Source organism: Watersipora subatra, chromosome 3, assembly GCF_963576615.1.
Source record: "Watersipora subatra chromosome 3, tzWatSuba1.1, whole genome shotgun sequence".
Classification (NCBI taxonomy): Eukaryota; Metazoa; Bryozoa; class Gymnolaemata; order Cheilostomatida; family Watersiporidae; genus Watersipora; species Watersipora subatra.
Window position 1 is genome coordinate 3,828,008 of NC_088710.1, and position 18,553 is coordinate 3,846,560.

Here is an 18,553-nt window from a genome sequence, read left to right on the forward strand (position 1 = left end):
CTTGCCACTTGACTCAGGCATGTCTGGCCAAGATTACAGAAACACTGGGTGCTCTTAAAAGTACAAACAGCCTCTATGTGCAGCAAGCAAAGAGGAGATCATACTCGATCTTCGAGGAGTTGTCTGCACACGCACAATAATGATAAGAATTGAGCTTCAAATATCCAATCATGGATTGACTTTCAGTTAACAAGTTATACTTGTTCTGATTATTATTTTAAAATGCTGTTTCTACTCTTATGACTGCGTGACATCAGAGTTGTACTATCTATGGCTTTATTAGCTGACTATCTGTCTGTAGTACATAACAGAGTCATCCGTCTGTTGTAATAGAAGGTATTCACTGATAAAATGAAGTGCTGTTTGACTAAAATTCACTAGCATTTAGAGCAAATGTTCTCTGACAAAGAAAATATGGTTAATTTGAGGTTGAAGAATGTTAAAAAATAGCCAAAAATTAATGTAATTATTTAATTTACTCAATTAAAGAACAATGTCATTTTTAGCGACTTTCAGTTTGTCTCTTTCAACCATCTTCACAATACTTCTACTGCTCAACTTTTCATCGTACCAACATTTTAAGTAAACATATTTTGTTTCTTAGGCTCTACCTGTGTGATACATAACTAATAGATTAAACAGCTCTAGTAAATTATGCTTCACAAAATGGGCATGTTGTGCTGTTACATTTTATTTAAAGACCGGTTTTTGAGCCATTTTTTCTCACATGACTTGAAAGAGAAGATAACTCTTTAGAGCCACGCAGATTAGGTAGATGTTGTTGGCAGAGAGAGAATAGCCCTAATTATGTATGTAATTATTATTTATAGTTACACAAGTTACTATGAGGCTCTGCTCAAGGTCAACACTCAACTCTTATACACTAAAGAACAGGAAATTAAGTATGTAAAGGATCAGCTACAGCGCATCGAAAACAACATCGATGTAGAGGTTCAGTGTCGCTTAGCTGACAGAAACCATGAGCTCATTATGGGTATGTCTTTTATTCTCCCTTCATAGAGTTATCAAATCAGTAAGATCTTGGACTATTAGAGTTTTTCAAACAACTTTTCAGTTAGATGAACTCTTTCCATTTTTTAACAAACCCAGACTTAAGATCGTAGTCATATCCACAGCTATCACCTCTATTGAAGGCCATTACAAATGCTTTGAGGTGTTGATAACTGTTTGCAGAGGTGACAGCTTTGCGAGCTCAACTCACTGAGATGAGAAATAACGCTTTGGTGCAAGAGACAGTAATAAGAGAAAGGCAAAGAGATGAGTATAATGAACTTGTACAGAATCTGTATCAGGCCTGCTTCTCCCTGAGGCAGAAACTTGATGAGCACAGGTGAGCACTCTCGAGGCATTCCTTTAGATCAGTGGCTCTGAATCTTGCTGAACCTCCCTAGTTTCATAGGAGCCTATGTACTTTCTCCAAACCCTTCTTTATTGAAAAATAAAATACGACCTTTCCACATTCAAAACAATGATGCAGTATATCATTTACTAGTGCACAAAATGAACTGTGCATTACCATCTCTGCGTTCAAAGAAAAAAACTGGTACAATGCATAGAATCACAGCAAATTACATATATTTTCCTAAAGACAACATGACCTTCCTAATCAGTGTGACATCCGCTGCTACTTGTCCTCACCTCTGAGACTTACTAACTCAGCTCACTGGGTTCGATCAAACCCAGGTTAAGAATCACAGCATTAGATGTTTCCTTAGTTGGGCATGGATTTTAGATAACTGGCAGTATGGAATGTTTATATGCATTTACACAAGAAGTGATAATTTGAACATTTTCATGAGCGATTTTCTGTAGATAGCTTACAGTGATTTCTGAGAGACTGTGAAAAATGAAAACAAAAACGTAACATCACCAAAATTTTTACCTTATTATCTAAGACCATCTGCAGTTGATGAATCATGAACCGGCTTACATTTACGTAAAAAATATAGCTTAAGTTTTTAATTTTTGGTTCACCGAGTTGCTTGGCTTGCAAACAATTTTCTGGTTCTACAACAAACTGGTTTGTTTTTTCACTTTTCTAACAATGAGAATATTGCAGCTGCAATATCATGCAGCTGAAATAGTTTTTTTTAAAACATTCACCTATGCTAAGTTGAGAAATAACAAGCTAATTTGGCTGTTTCACCCTAAAAGGCTCATAGCTTGCCTTTTTGGTATTGTACTGGGAAGGTTAAGTAGCGAGGGACCGATGTACATTCTCACAGTTTAAACAAAGTGTAATAAAACGCAGAAAAACTTGTTTATAGTTTGAAACACAGTCTGCCAGTTTCTGTTTTATTTGTATATTAACCGCTTAGATTATTTCTTTTATTAAGATCCTCTATGAAATGAAAAATCTTTTTTGGCAGAATAAGTCTAGAAATGTGGACAACTGTGGACATGGTATAGTTCATAGAACATGGTTTAGTGTTCTAAGACAAGTAGATACTCAACACATACGTTGTGTAGCAACTACATCTAAAGATCGACAAAATACTTTTACAAAAGGAATTTTATTGCTCTCGAAGACAATAAGCTCTATCAGCGCTACTTAAGCACATTTTTGGTTGCAGAGAAGAAATCTATGAAGACGTCTGCAAGAAGGTGAGTGAGACTCTGATAGAGACTGACCAGAACATAGCGAACAAACTCTTCAAGGATAAGGACAAAGAATCTAAAGAGCAGAAGCGAGCAAGTGGGTGGTTTACTAGTAATACTCTGCTAGTTGTGGTCTACTAGTTGTAGCCTACTAGTTGTAGTCTACTAAATGTAGTCTACTAGCTGTAGTCTACTAGTTGCAGTCTACTAGTTGTAGTCTACTAGTTGTAGTCTACTAGTTGTAGTCTACTAGTTGTAGTCTACTAGTCGTAGTCTACTAGTCGTAGTCTACTAGTCGTAGTCTACTAGTCGTAGTCTACTAGTCGTAGTCTACTAGTCGTAGTCTACTAGTTGTAGTGTACTAGTTGTAGTCTACTAGTTGTAGTCTACTAGTTGTAGCCTACTAGTCGTAGTCTACTAGTTGCAGTCTACTAGTTGTAGTCTACTAGTTGTAGTCTACTAGTTGTAGTCTACTAGTTGTAGTCTACTAGTCGTAGTCTACTAGTCGTAGTCTACTAGTTGTAGTGTACTAGTTGTAGTCTACTAGTTGTAGTCTACTAGTTGTAGCCTACTAGTTGTAGCCTACTAGTTGTAGTCTACTAAATGTAGTCTACTAGTCGTAGTCTACTAGTTGCAGTCTACTAGTTGTAGTCTACTAGTTGTAGTCTACTAGTTGTAGTCTACTAGTTGTAGTTTACTAGTTGTAGTCTGCTAGTTGTAGTCTACTAGTTGTAGTCTACTAGTCGTAGTCTGCTAGTTGTAGTTTACTAGTTGTAGTCTACTAGTTGTAGTCTGCTAGTTGTAGTCTACTAGTTGCAGTCTACTAGTTGTAGTCTACTAGTTGTAGTCTACTAGTTGTAGTCTGCTAGTTGTAGTCTACTAGTTGTAGTCTACTAGTCGTAGTCTGCTAGTTGTAGTTTACTAGTTGTAGTCTACTAGTTGTAGTCTGCTAGTTGTAGTCTACTAGTTGCAGTCTACTAGTTGTAGTCTACTAGTTGTAGTCTACTAGTTGTAGTCTACTAGTTGTAGTCTACTAGTTGTAGTCTACTAGTTGTAGTCTACTAGTTGTAGTCTGCTAGTTGTAGTTTACTAGTTGTAGTCTGCTAGTTGTAGTCTACTAGTTGTAGTTTACTAGTTGTAGTCTACTAGTTGTAGTCTACTAGTTGTAGTCTACTAGTTGTAGTCTACTAGTTGTAGTCTACTAGTTGTAGTCTACTAGTTGTAGTCTACTAGTTGTAGTCTACTAGTTGTAGTCTGCTAGTTGTAGTTTACTAGTTGTGGTCTACTAGTTGTAGCCTACTAGTTGTAGTCTACTAAATGTATTCTACTAGTTGTAGTCTACTAGTTGCAGTCTACTAGTTGTAGTCTACTAGTTGTAGTCTACTAGTTGTAGTCTGCTAGTTGTAGTTTACTAGTTGTAGTCTACTAGTTGTAGCCTACTAGTTGTAGTCTACTAGTTGTAGTCTACTAGTTGTAGTCTACTAGTTGTAGTCTACTAGTTGTAGTCTGCTAGTTGTAGTCTACTAGTTGTAGTCTACTAGTTGTAGTCTGCTAGTTGTAGTTTACTAGTTGTGGTCTACTAGTTGTAGCCTACTAGTTGTAGCCTACTAGTTGTAGTCTACTAGTTGTAGTCTACTAGTTGCAGTCTACTAGTTGTAGTCTACTAGTTGTAGTCTACTAGTTGTAGTCTACTAGTTGTAGTTTACTAGTTGTAGTCTACTAGTTGTAGTTTACTAGTTGTAGTCTACTAAATGTAGTCTACTAGTTGTAGTCTACTAGTTGCAGTCTACTAGTTGTAGTCTACTAGTTGTAGTCTACTAGTTGTAGTCTGCTAGTTGTAGTTTACTAGTTGTAGTCTACTAGTTGCAGTCTACTAGTTGTAGTCTGCTAGTTGTAGTTTACTAGTTGTAGTCTGCTAGTTGTAATCTACTAGTCTAGCTTCATGTCAGTTCTAAGTCAAATCTATTTGTTTAGCGAGGGCACTGGTTAATTTATTATCAGTTGTAAAAGGCCTTTCTTTGCTTTCATTTGAATTTAATATTCTAGAATACATTTCTAAAACTTCTTAAAGCGGTCTTTTCAAATGCTCTGTCAACCTTGGCAGATATTATATTTGTTTAACATGCAACAAATCTAGACCTTCAAGCGCAGCATACAATTATTTTAATTTAACTGAATTTTCTGAAATTCTATGGATCACTAATTATATCAAGCACGCTGGTTGAACTGGTACATGAGGAAATTTTAAATCAATGTGTTCAGATGTTATAGTATTTCCTTGAACTGCTAACATAAACATGTTCTATGAATCTTTTACTACCTAATAAAGTCTAAAATGACTAGTTACGTAGCATATTTCAACCAGAAAGGTAGATCATTTAGTGAATGGTTTTAAAACAACTCTTAACTTGCAGTCTTGGCAAATAAATGTTGATCATATAGACATATTTGTGGTAATAATTTTGACAGACGAAGAAGAACTGAAGCTGAGAATCAAAAAAGAGCAGCTGACATCTGACTTACGGACAGAAACCTTTGAATTGAGGAAAACTATTTATCGAATGAAGTCTATGAGCACATGGAAACTCAATCATGTACAATCCTACCTCAGAACCAAGGTAAACACCCCAGTGCCCTCATATCAATGACTACTAAAATATTGAGCACTAACGATTAGCATAACGTATCATATTACAATATGTTATTGATAGTTTCCACGATTGATTTGTGGAAATCAATTGTGGAAACTATCACTGTATCATCTGTTGTATTTCTCAACAATCAACACATATCCATGTTTTAGGAAATTATTGTAACAGAAACTAACAAAATTACTCAGTAAGAAACGAAATTATTGTAATCGACTAACAATAAGGTATTCTAGTACAACTAACTTGGAGTCCAGACTTCCTTGGAGCTTAATGGTTTGCCTTTGACATCTTTTTTTGATGTCCAGATTAAGCTGACTTTTGTTTGCCCTGGCTAATAGCACAAGTCGCTGACTAGCAAGTTTTTGTGTAAAACTGTCTCTAGTTTTTATTTGCTTTTTGTGATGAAAACAGCTGAGTAAATGTTCATCTAATATTTACTTTGACAAAATATTTTCTTTTCGGCAAGAGTATATTCATTATGAGTTTAAAGAACAGCTTAGGTTGTGATTTTAATCTTTGTCTGATTCTAGCTGCATGAGAAGGAGGAGACGAGTGAAAACAACAGGAAACAAAGTGTTAAGATGCAGATGCTTGCTGAGCAAGAAATCGTGCTTCTTCGGCAGCAGATACTGGCGCTGCGGAGGGCTCTAGGAGACAGCGAGAAAGAGGCTGGAGAGATGAGGAAAAAACTGGATAAGGAGGTATTTTCACTATAGACATAGTTTTCAAATTTATCAAGGGGATAGTTTAAGAATTTGTGGGGATTTTGAAAAAAGAGGTTATGTATGGTTCTATTTGTATAAAGAACCTGCCTGGAGGTACTGTAAATAGTAATGTAGAATCAGTGAAACCTTACGTTTCCTCATCAACTCATAATTGTTTTGTTAGATGAAGACCAGAAAGGAGAAACTGTATGCTGCTATGCAACAAGCTGCCAACCAGAGACAGCTGGAGCTCGCCAAAGCTGCCAACGTTGAAAAACTGGTATGAGAGAGCATCAGATGTAGACAGCTTATATCTTTTGCATCCTGACTTTGTTTTTTATTTTCATCTTGACGAAGCTGCTTTTACTTGTTTATATTTCATGTTAACCTACATAATTTAGTTTCAGCATTTTGTATTTTCAAATGTTATATACCGTATATAATTCCTTTTTGCACAATAGTTGATATCTAAACTTCTGTGTCATAGTTGGAAGAGCTTGAAGAGAAGGAGCTACAAATGCAGAGGTTGGCTTATGAACAAGAAAAGGACCAGAGGCTACACCAGCTCACCCAGGAGAAGACTAAGAAGGATGTCAACCTGATTAAAAAGCAGCTAAATCATGAAAGGTTTGTGACCTCGACCTTAAATGCGGTAAAAAAAACACTGATCAACTGTACTTTTAGTTGTCTTGTTTTCCATTCGAACGGTATTTATTTAGTAAAACATACTGGTGGGTGAATAGTGACACTATTTCTGATTATAGACATTTAGTTGTAACTTGCGTTTGTAGGAACCTACTCTGTTTGTAGGAACCCACTCTATGTTTGTAGGAACCTACTCCCATTTCATTTACTCTGTTCATATTTTGCCAAAATCTATGCTCGTGATTTTTAGAAACTTGAAGCTGGGAGCTTTTCATCGTGTTGATGAGCTACAGGCAAAGGTCTATGATCAAAGTGGCTACGATCCCCATGGAGTAAGAGCACACACTGTTATGGGAATGATAACTCCAGGAGCGCCACCATCTTGTGAGTTTCTACTCATTGATCAATAAAGCATTTCAAAACATTTAGCATTTAGATGTTTTTTACACTTTTGTTTTATGACTTTACATTTTTATGTTTGGAGTTGTCTTGTTTCTGCATTGAGTTATACTCACTTTAGTTGGTTGTTTCATGAATGCCTTTGTATAAATTTAGTTCATAGACATCGATTTGAATTTCTTTTTGTAGCCATGCCTAGCCGAGCTGTGTCTGTGAGAGCACTATCTGCTGCTCCTTGCAGAACCAGGACATACTCGCAGGCTACTGAAGCAAGTAACAACTCCGCACTACAAAGGCCTAAATCTGTGAGTAGCCCTGTAATCATACTTATTAGTCAAGATAGCCTTATTCTTCTATCAAAATTTTCAACCATCTACCCAAATTTCATAAAATTGAGCTGCGTGCGCCATACAAAGTACGATGGTCTTGTTATCTTGTTGTCTTGTTATCTTTGTCTTGGTTCTTGTTATACAAGAAATACCTCTTTACTTATAATTTTCACTCAATTCCTCATGTTTTGGCAATATTTAATTGATTCAAAATATTTATCTAACCAGCTTCTGTTTAGTTGTGAAGTTTTGCTGTGACCAGTGTTGCCCTTAGAAAACCATCAAGAAATATGTGCCACTGGCCACATCTGCTCTCAGCTGTAAAGCTGGACCAACGATTATATCATTGTATTCTTAGTTGAAGAAATCAAGCTCGATGTACGGTGTTCACACACAACTGCTGTTCTCAGTGACATTTTAATTTTATCCTGATATGAAATCACTAATTTGTTTTTGAGCTATCACGTGGGAACAACTCCTACACAAATAGCCCTACCATAATTGCAGCTAGTAGCACTAAATACTCATGATGTTGCAGACAAATGGAAGACTTGCTCGGCACAAAATTGCTGAGCAGCTCCTAAATGATTTGGAACGAGGCAACGCGGAGACCTTTGAAACAGTTCAAAAGCTGCAGCCATCCAAAGGCGCAGCATTCATGACGACACCATAACGATGATACAACAAGTGAACAGAGTCATAGACATACTGTAGCTAGTTTCTGTATTATTTTAATCCTGCCGCCTTAGAAATGATCTCAAAAACTGCAGTCAACTTTCATTTCTGCTCCATGTGATTTAGTTCAGGTATTCAAAGCTGGCCCTTAACATTTTTATTGGCTATTATTTATTGTGTGGCTGCTTGGAAGTTTGAAGAAATAAACTATTAGTACTTGATATAATCTTGCAAGTTCATTATATCTACAAATAATTCTTTGTAAGTCATTCTTTGTAATTACGACTCTGAAATGATGTAAAGGAAACTTGCTGGTCCCTTTTACTGCTCCACAAGAATCAAAACGACCGAGACTGACCGAAGAAAAGGCTATAAGATAAATACATATTTGAACGATACATGTTAATACATGTGATTAAGGGTGTGGGCACGCAACAGAATAATATACAAGAGACTGCCGGCGATCTATGACTTTTTTAGCTCATCTGGTTTCTTATCATGGTGTAACAACTGTACATCATTTCTCTTTTGGCTGGCTCCGCCTCCTTTACACTCGACTGGTCTTGCGTACGTGACTAAGCTCTAGTACTGGTATACCGTATAAGTCATAATGGGGCCGGCTTAGCAAAGCCGAGTACAGCTGAGCTAACCGAGCCGTCTTTGCACGTAACAGCTGGTCTGGCCTCGGCCGTGCCGACTTGGTCCCATTCATAGAATTATCTCCCCCTACAGTGATAACTACACGAGCGTTTTCGGTGCCAACAAGCAGCGTTTAGGCCACGCCCCTTTTTGTGCTAGTCAGTCGTAGTGATTGACTAGATCAATAACATCCGCCACGAGAAGGGTTAAACAAGGATCATGAATTTCCAGTTAAGATAGTAATTAATGCTCATATTAAAGAAATGATGATTTTAGTTTATATAACTAATATATATAACTTATATAACTCTAATATATGCTTATTATTTAAAACAATTCAATACCTACCAGGGATGGCTAAACATATTATGGAAATGTTTACTTTTCCATTTCCATAAACATAAATATTTTCATAATTTTAGGGAAATGGATATGGAAATTTTATTTTAGAAATATGGAAATAATTTGGAAATGGAATAAATATGGAAATGAATTATGGAAATGGAAGTAATATGGAAGTGAATTATGGAAATTTTATGGAAATGGAAATGAAGTAGGGAAATGTTATGGAAATGGAAATAATATGGAGATGAATTATGGAGATGAATTATGGAAATTTTATGGAAATGAAAAATTTTATGAAAATGGAAATAATATGGAAATGAATCATGGAAATGTTATGGAAATGGAATTAATATGGAAATAAATTATGGAATTTTTAAGGAAATGGAAGTAATATGGAAATGAATTATGGAAATGTTATGGAAATGGAAATAATATGGAAATGAAGTAGGGAAATGTTATGGAAATAGAAATAATATGAAAATGAATTATGGAAGTGGAAATTGTGACATACACGTAATCCCTGATACCTACATGACTTTCAAAGGCACTGAATTGATAGTGTTAAGTAAGTGAGTTAATGCAATCAGTTACTCATAGATAAGATAGATAGTCATACTGGGGTTGTATTACATTAGTGTGATGGGAAGCTAATCGACTGCCATCAACTATGAGCTGTACTGCCCGAGTAATAAAAAAGTCTTTGGACAGAAAATTTATTTTTATATAACATTTACCAATCTAACTTTTAAACTTCATATCATGAGAAAATATTTTTAAGCAGTTCAAATGAATTAAAGAGAAAAAATAAAACAAATGTAAAGGTTTTCAGGTTTTTCAAACAACTACAACTTTTAAATTTCATATCATGAAATAAGTGTTTTGTTGAAATAAATTAGGAAAAAAAATAAAACTGTAAATGTGTTTAAATGTAAAATAACTAACAAGTAATGGCTAATTATAATCTGTTTAGCTATGATTACAATAAAAAATTATTTAATAAATAAGGTAATGCAAAAGTCTATTTTATTTTTATATAATTATAATTTAGTATAGTTAAGTATAATTTATTTTTATTTAACATATAACAACATTTGCCACTTTAACTTTCAAACTACATATTATGACAAGTGTTTTGTGAAATTGAAATAAATGAAGAGAAGAGAGAAAATAAAAACAACTGTAAATGTTTTCAAGCTTTTTCAAACAACTACAACTTTAAATTTCATATCATGAAAGAAGTTTTTTGTTAAAATGAATTAGGAAGAAAAATGAAACTGCAAATGTGTTTAAATGTAAATGTGAAATAATTAGCAAGTAATGGCTAAATATAATCTGTTTAGCTATGATTGCAATGAAAAATTATTTAATAAATAAAGTAATAAAAAAGTCTTATTTATTTTTAAATAATTATAATTTAGTATAATTAAGTATAATTTATTTTTATCTAACATATAACAACATTTGCTACTCTAACTTTCAAACATTTTGCTTGCTTACATCAAACAAAGATGTCCACTAACTAGTGGACATCTTTGCTTCAAGCTAGTCTATGTATTTGATTGATATGTATTGAAATCTAATATTACATGCAAAGGCTGTTTGTGAACTGTGGTGTCAATGAATCACTATCACCATACAGTGTCAATACTTTCAGTTGATGGCAGTCGATTAGCTTCCCATCACACCAATGTCATACAACCCCAGTATGACTATCTATCTTATCTATGAGTAACCAATGATATACAGCCCCCCCATGTGTGAGGGCTGTATATCCTTGGAGTAACTGATTGCATTAACTCACTTACTTAACACTATCTATTCAGTGCCTTTGCAAGGCATGTAGGTATTGAATTGCTTTAAATAATAAGCATATATTAGAGTAATAAACTATAATTATCATTTCTTTAATATGAGCAATAATTACTATCTTAACTGAGGAAATTCATGATCATTCCCATGGCTGATGTTATTGTTTTGTCAATCACTACGATTGACTAGCACAAAAAAGGGGCGTGGCCTAAACGCTCTTTGTTGGTTTGGAAACGCTAGTGTTGTTGAAGGCACAGTTATCACTCTATGGGAGATAACTCTATGGTCTTCTTAGCCGAGCTGGCTACTATGCTCAGCTGATGGTGCGTGCTACTAATTACTGATCATTTAGCCCAGTGGTTCCCAACTGGTGGTCCATGGACCCCTAGGGGTCCACAGGAGGTTTTGAGGGGGTCCACAGGCTGGTGCCAGTATTGGTTTTTCTAGCTAGATATTTACAGCTATTTCTGTCATAGTGGTTAGATCAATGATATAAAACCCTAAAAGAATAGACGACGGAATTATATTGTCGGGGTTTAATGATCAAAGTCTGTTGGGATTGCGCTTCCCTGGGTTTCCGGGCTAATGCAATTCCCGCAGTGTGGTTGCGTTGTCTTGTTAGGTTTTTGAGTCTAGACTTTTATCACCTATGAGTGTCAATCGCTGGATAGTACCCGATTTCCAGTTAGTAGTACAAAACAACACAACCTGTAACCAGCAAACACGTAATTCTCGCTTTCCCTCTTCAATTTCAGCGATATACTAAGTAAGATCCATGGAAAATAAAACATTTCAACTTACTTATTTTTACCAATTTTCAGATAGGTAGGGGTCTTAGTATATGCTTAAATTTAAATATAATTTACCCGAAATCACCCAAACAATGGCCTCTTTTCCTTAGTTTCCGATTAATATTTTTCCACCTATAATATAAAATGGCAAAGTATTTTGTCGTTGTCACATTGTTTGACCTGGCCAATAAGATAGGACAGCAGCAAAGCTGTTAAGTTTAGTTTTCATACTCAAAATCTAAATGTAAAACCAAATTTGGGTCATTTCACAATGGCGACTATTAATATCATGAATGCTTGTTAATGGCAACTGACTGACCATAATTGTGACAATCTTTGGCAACTATATTTATTTGACAACAAAATGAAACTAGCAGATCGGTAAAATAACCACTAATAATAGTTCATAATATTTGTAAATTTACAAGGGGCTTTATTCAGCCCATTTGTTTATGAAGAAAATACCATTGAAAAATTTTGGCCTTCCATGATTCATCCATATCCACAGACAGCCAAACACGCCCTTCGAACTTTGCTCTCATTTGTGTCTACATACTTTTTCGAGTTCGCTTTCTCGTCCATGGTTGATCTCAAATCGAAACAACAAAACCGACTGGGACTTGAAGATGACATGCGATGCGCTTTGTCAACCATTTCCTCAAAGATTGAGAATTTGGTGAAAAACAAGAAGTATAATCTATCTCACTAACAAACTGAAAATTAACCGTCAAAGCAATTTAGTATAGTATTGATTTATGTAAGTAAATAAATAGAAACATGTCAAATCTATTGACTCTTATATTATTCTAATTTATAATGTATGCCAATTTAAAATGCATTGTTATAAACACCATATATTATGATGTTTATGAAGGGGTCCATGACTTTTAGATAAAGAGTTCAGGGGTCCATGGCTCCAAGGTAGTTGGGAACCACTGATTTAGCTTGTCTTGACAAACTGTTGTTTTTTGCGGAGTTGTCCCCCATCGGGCGAAGCGAGCAAAACAACAGTTTGTCACAATACGCACTGCACCTGATGCATCAGCTGCACTGCGTGTTGTGACTGCAGTTTGCTAGCTCTGCTCGACGAGAGACAACTCCACAAAAACAACAGTTTGTCAAGACGGGCTACTGATCCTTCAGCTGGAGCGCTTGATGGTAGTGCTAGACTGGTTTCCACAAAATAATAACACAAATAAACCAATTAACTTGAAACTGTAGTGTTTATATACAACTCATGCATTAAGACAATGGCAGAACAAGACAACAACTGTATATGTACAAGGGTTAGGACACAACTCCAGTAGGAAGTAGGCATTACTCCAGTAGGAACTCTGGTAGATATACCCTCAAATCCCCTGTAGACAAAACCTCTTGGAGCCTAGTTCTCCTGCAGCCAAAACAACTAACACTTTTTATTACTTCACACCAGTTTGACTAGTTGTTGTTCCTTAAATTATTGTTGTTAATAATAATAATAATAATCATCATTATTATTACAAAATAATTACAGTTTTATGTATTTATTAAGTTATTTATTGTCTGTTCCTCAATTTGCATTGATCAGACCAACAATTAATATTATTGCTATTATAACTACATTCTTAAACTATAATAATAACCAATAGTAAGAATAATACGAGAATCTGTTACAAACTACTGCTGTCTCACATTTTTCACCAACACAAGTCCTACGCTTTTCATTGGTTGGCAGAATCATTACTTGTATCACTTATTGCACTATTGATAATAAAAATACAGTAATAATGGTGAATAAATGATAGATAATAATAATATTGGTAAATAAATAAAATTTTCACAATTTTTTCCCATTTAGCTGAAATTAGTTGTTGCTAAAAAGAAATAAAATATTTGTCTGAACAATATGATCATGCAGTTATCCAGTAGCATTGAGTGAGATGGTGACAGTTATCAACAGCTCTCTTTTTTTACAAGTTTCTGGTTTTTGCTCAAGATTTCCTCTCTACATAGTTGAGAGTAGAGGTATCTTTTTCTCACCTCACAACTTCATTAAAGGTTGAGCAGTTGCAGAAATTTTCAAAACAGATCATTCTAATTTTACTGTTTACTGCATTGACGATATTGTTTTAATTGCAGCTTTATTTAATTGGCGTTCTAAACAAAGCCATGCTAAACGTTTGTGTTGCAATTGGCTGCAGCAACAACTCTTTGAAAGAATTTGACAAATCTTACCACATGTATTAGCAATATTTTACATATGTAATAGGCATCATATCAAATATTCAAACAGGTGGTTATTTTCAACTTTACTCAAGTATTTCATACTTGAATAAAGTTGGTTGCAGGTTTCCTTCTGATCCAGTCATTTCAGTGGCATGGACAAAAGCATTAAGACGCAAAGGGTTCACTCCGAGGGAATTTTCTTAAGTTTGCTCTGATCATTTCCCATCTGACATCTTTACAACAGTCCTTGATGGGAGGGAGAATTTGAAGTCAGAGACAATTCCGTCTATATTCAACTTCCCACATGATCTTCAGGTATATAATGAGTAGTAACAACCCCTCATCCTTCTTGCCTCCCACCCTCCCCATCATCCTTCTGCCACAATTGTCTACCTCATCCACTCTCCACATCTTCCTCCTCTCTCCCTCCTGAGTAAACAATCCTACCATTCCATACATTGCAATGGATAAAGATAGATATCAAATAAAGCAACGATGTTATGATGAAAAGTGATTGAAATTCCTGTTGGGTAGATAATAGAACATTCTAGACAAATAGACTAGTTCACCTGTTGGTAAAGTGAGCAGACAACTCTGATAGACAAGTTTGCATGCCATTTGATTTGATCTAGCTTATCTCGATACTGGTGGCGAGCTACGTTAAGGTGATGTATTTTCATTGTGATTGAGCCTTCTCAGTATTCTAGATGGGCAGATTTTTATGAAGCAAACAGAAACACAGCAATTTTACTATACCCTAAGCTTCAAGATACGTATTTTGCGCAATCTGTATAGCTCATATGTCGCATAGGTGAACATATGCGTGTGCATAGTTTAATACTGGAATGCCATAAAAGGCATACACTGGAGGTAATTAATTTTGCTCTAAAACAAAACCTAAATGCATTTTCATTTCATAGCCCAAGGTATCCCGTAGGTGAACGCCAGGCCTGCCAACCCTGGAGTGCGGAAAGGAGTGAGAGTCTATTTTGGGAGCAATGAAAACGCGAGGATTTGATAAGTGAAGTAAATTTTCATAGTGTACAAAAACAATATTTGGTACAGGCATATTGAAAAGAGAAATGTTAAATCGTTGACTAGCTACAAAGACTCAAGCAAAAACAAAACAAAAAAGTTATTCAAACCTTCACAAAAGCCACACTACTTGAAGATTGGGGCAAAAAACAGGTTTGCTTGGGTAAAAGGGGCAATTACGTGACATGGGTGTGAGATGCGTGAGGCATGAGGCAATTGCGTGTTTCTCATGCCCAATGCGTGAGAGTTGGCAGGCCTGGTGAACGCTCAAATGTTCAGCTCAAAGCACAGCTACTCTAACAAGTCCGTGCAAGATCAAGTTGATTACGGTGGAACCAATGATATACAGCCCCCCAAGGATAGCCAACGGCTCTCATCTGGGCGGGGTTTAATGATGGTTTATTGTTGTTTATTCTTTACATCGATGACTTGCCACTCTGTGTGAAAGACGCTGACTGTCGACTGTATGCCGATGATACTCTGCTGTGCATGGATTTGACAAACACCAGCCAGCTGGCTTTGCAGACTAACGTTACAGCATTACAGCATTGGGCCACACAGTGGGGCATGACATTTAATCCAGAAAAGTGTATCCACATGCAGGTGGGCAGGTCGACACCAGATTTTAAACTTTTTATGAACGGAATTTTTATACCACAGGCGAATGGTCTGAAATATTTGGGGGTTTTCATACAAAGCGACATCAAGTGGCACGAGCATATTTTAAACATTACTAAGAAAAGTAATAAGGCACTCGGACTTATCCGACGCTGCCTTTTTAATGCAAGCATATCAACAAAAATTGTCGCCTATAACACAATTGTTCGACCATTACTCGAATATGCCTGTCAGGTATGGTCACCGCACGCAAAAGGCTTAACTGACAAATTAGAAACAATTCAAAGACGGGGGGTTCGATGGATTTTCAGACTCGGGCCTATGGATAGTGTCACAGAGTGCATGCGTGTAAATAACATCCAAGAACTAAAAGATAGAAGAGAAGATTTGGATTTGAAATTTTTAAAAAGAATTGTGTTTGGTCTATACGATCTAGACCTCAATAACTATATCTCTTTTAACCCATCCCACCAAACCCGTCATGGAGTAGTCCACCCACATTTTAGGATAGACCAATATAAGCACTCTTTTTATAATAGAATGGCACCGAATGTTGTGGGTCAGGGCGTTGATGACTCCCTCAGTTTTTAATACGATCTTGGTATTGCAACAAATTAGGTTTTTAGCGTTCTTATCAATCATTTTATCTCAAATTTTATGTTCATATAATGCCCTCGGGCGTATTGGACAGATTCGAATATATATATATATATATATATGGAGCTCTGTTGGGATGAACCCGAACACGACACCCGAACAAACAAATATGCTGAATAAAGCACCTTGTAAATTTACAAATATTATGAGCTATAGTGATTATTTTACTTATCTGTTGAATTCATTTTGTTGTCAAATAAATATAGTATCTCAATATTGTCACCATTATAATCAGTCAGTTGCCATTCGCAAGCATTTGTGATATTAATAGTCACAATCGTAAAATAGTTCAATTTCGGTTTTGCATTTAGATTTTAAGTATGAAAACTGCACTGCACAGCTTTGCTTGCTGTCCCATCTTATTGGCCAGGTAAAACAATGTGACTACGATGAAAGATTTTGTCATTTTATATTAGGGGTGGCAAAATATTAATCAACAACTAGGGAAAAAAGGCCGTTGTTCGAGTAATTTTGGGTAAATTATATTCAACTTAAAGCATATACTACAACTTTTACCAATTTTAAAATTAGTAAAAAAAGGTAGTTTGAAATGTTTTATTTTGCATGGATCCATTATCTTGGTTAGGTATTACCCCTACATTGTAGAAATTCAAGGTTTGCTATTGTGACCCGCGGAGTCTACTGACTGAATAAGCTAATGAAACGATAACAGCGAGTCGTGTTTTCCCGTTTTGTAATCCCATCACCTGGTAAACGAGTAAACAAAACTCATGCGTTGGATCAGAAATGTTTAGTGACAGCAATGATATACAGGGGGACTGTATACCATTGGTGACAGATTCAATAAACAACAAACAGGACACTATATTGTTATGTATTAGAACTCTGTATTGTGGTATTAGAGTGGAAACACATTTTGTTAAATATGATTGTTGATTTACTGATTTAGTTACTGCATACCTTTACTGTTGGAGCTAGTGGGTTGACCTTTACTGTTGGAGCTAGTTGGTTGACCTTTACTGTTGGAGCTAGTGGGTTGACCTTTACTGTTGGAGCTAGTTGGTTGACCTTTACTGTTGGAGCTAGTTGGTTGACCTTTACTGTTGGAGCTAGTGGGTTGACCTTTACTGTTGGAGCTAGTTGGTTGACCTTTACTGTTGGAGCTAGTTGGTTGACCTTTACTGTTGGAGCTAGTTGGTTGACCTTTACTGTTGGAGCTAGTTGGTTGACCTTTACTGTTGGAGCTAGTTGGTTGACCTTTACTGTTGGAGCTAGTTGGTTGACCTTTATTGTTGGAGCTAGTTGGTTGACCTTTACTGTTGGAGCTAGTTGGTTGACCTTTACTGTTGGAGCTAGTTGGTTGACCTTTACTGTTGGAGCTAGTTGGTTGACCTTTACTGTTGGAGCTAGTTGGTTGACCTTTACTGTTGGAGCTAGTGGGTTGACCTTTACTGTTGGAGCTAGTTGGTTGACCTTTACTGTTGGAGCTAGTTGGTTGACCTTTACTGTTGGAGCTAGTGGGTTGACCTTTACTGTTGGAGCTAGTTGGTTGACCTTTACTGTTGGAGCTAGTTGGTTGACCTTTACTGTTGGAGCTAGTTGGTTGACATTTACTGTTGGAGCTAGTTGGTTGACCTTTACTGTTGGAGCTAGTTGGTTGACCTTTACTGTTGGAGCTAGTTGGTTGACCTTTACTGTTGGAGCTAGTTGGTTGACCTTTACTGTTGGAGCTAGTTGGTTGACCTTTACTGTTGGAGCTAGTTGGTTGACCTTTACTGTTGGAGCTAGTTGGTTGACCTTTACTGTTGGAGCTAGTTGGTTGACCTTTACTGTTGGAGCTAGTTGGTTGACCTTTACTGTTGGAGCTAGTTGGTTGACCTTTACTGTTGGAGCTAGTTGGTTGACCTTTACTGTTGGAGCTAGTTGGTTGACCTTTACTGTTGGAGCTAGTTGGTTGACCTTTACTGTTGGAGCTAGTTGGTTGATTTTTGTGACCTTGTTTGTCAGTATAGTTTTTCATTGATTGCTAGCTAATTGGTGAGTTAGTTGTAGAAAAAATATACATGTGATTGACAGTAGTGACTAATTTATTTTTTAATATTAGCGTATCAACTCTTTTTGCTAGAGACTGTTCGGCACAACTGAGCAGCTTAGCCAGGCTTTGGCTATACCGATAGATTGCATCTTGAGGCAAGCTACTTTCTGTTTTATCTTTGTTTGACCATTATACTAGTCTACAACTATGCCATATTCTAAAAGTAAATCTTTTTAAAATAGAGTCATCAGAAAGGGATATAAACCTTCCGGAAGGGTGGCTGCAGTTACACCTTTAACAACACCATCTGTTGACATTCAGACAATCGACTCTATCTTCTTCAAACATCATTGGATTAAAGCAGCTGACAAAAAATATATATACTTATCAAGTGACGAGACGGATATTCTCAAGCAAATAACCTTGACAGACTCTT

The 18,553-nt window shown here is 36.1% G+C and overlaps 2 protein-coding genes across 2 annotated transcripts in view; one reads left to right on the forward strand and one right to left on the reverse strand.

Annotated features, from left to right (window-relative positions):
• LOC137389643 (uncharacterized) overlaps positions 1-8,199 on the forward strand; it is a 38,721-nt gene extending 30,522 nt beyond the window's left edge. Inside the window, exons 39-48 of the mRNA XM_068075705.1 lie at positions 831-994; positions 1,195-1,351; positions 2,595-2,716; positions 5,089-5,237; positions 5,801-5,971; positions 6,159-6,254; positions 6,462-6,601; positions 6,870-7,003; positions 7,208-7,323; positions 7,886-8,199. Of these exons, the coding sequence (XP_067931806.1) occupies positions 831-994; positions 1,195-1,351; positions 2,595-2,716; positions 5,089-5,237; positions 5,801-5,971; positions 6,159-6,254; positions 6,462-6,601; positions 6,870-7,003; positions 7,208-7,323; positions 7,886-8,020 (1,384 nt within the window). The 3' untranslated portion in view covers positions 8,021-8,199. The remainder of the gene's footprint in view (positions 1-830; positions 995-1,194; positions 1,352-2,594; positions 2,717-5,088; positions 5,238-5,800; positions 5,972-6,158; positions 6,255-6,461; positions 6,602-6,869; positions 7,004-7,207; positions 7,324-7,885) is intronic.
• An 8,832-nt stretch (positions 8,200-17,031) lies between these two features.
• On the reverse strand, positions 17,032-18,102 carry LOC137389645 (dentin sialophosphoprotein-like). Its single transcript, XM_068075707.1, has one exon. It carries the CDS (start codon positions 18,100-18,102, stop codon positions 17,032-17,034), a length of 1,071 nt encoding a protein of 356 aa, XP_067931808.1.
• Between the last annotated feature and the right edge of the window lie 451 nt (positions 18,103-18,553).

Coding starts and splice junctions, on each gene's coding strand:
- LOC137389645 (XM_068075707.1), bottom strand. CDS start 18,102: ATGAAAAACTATACTGACAAACAAGGTCACAAAAATCAACCAACTAGC.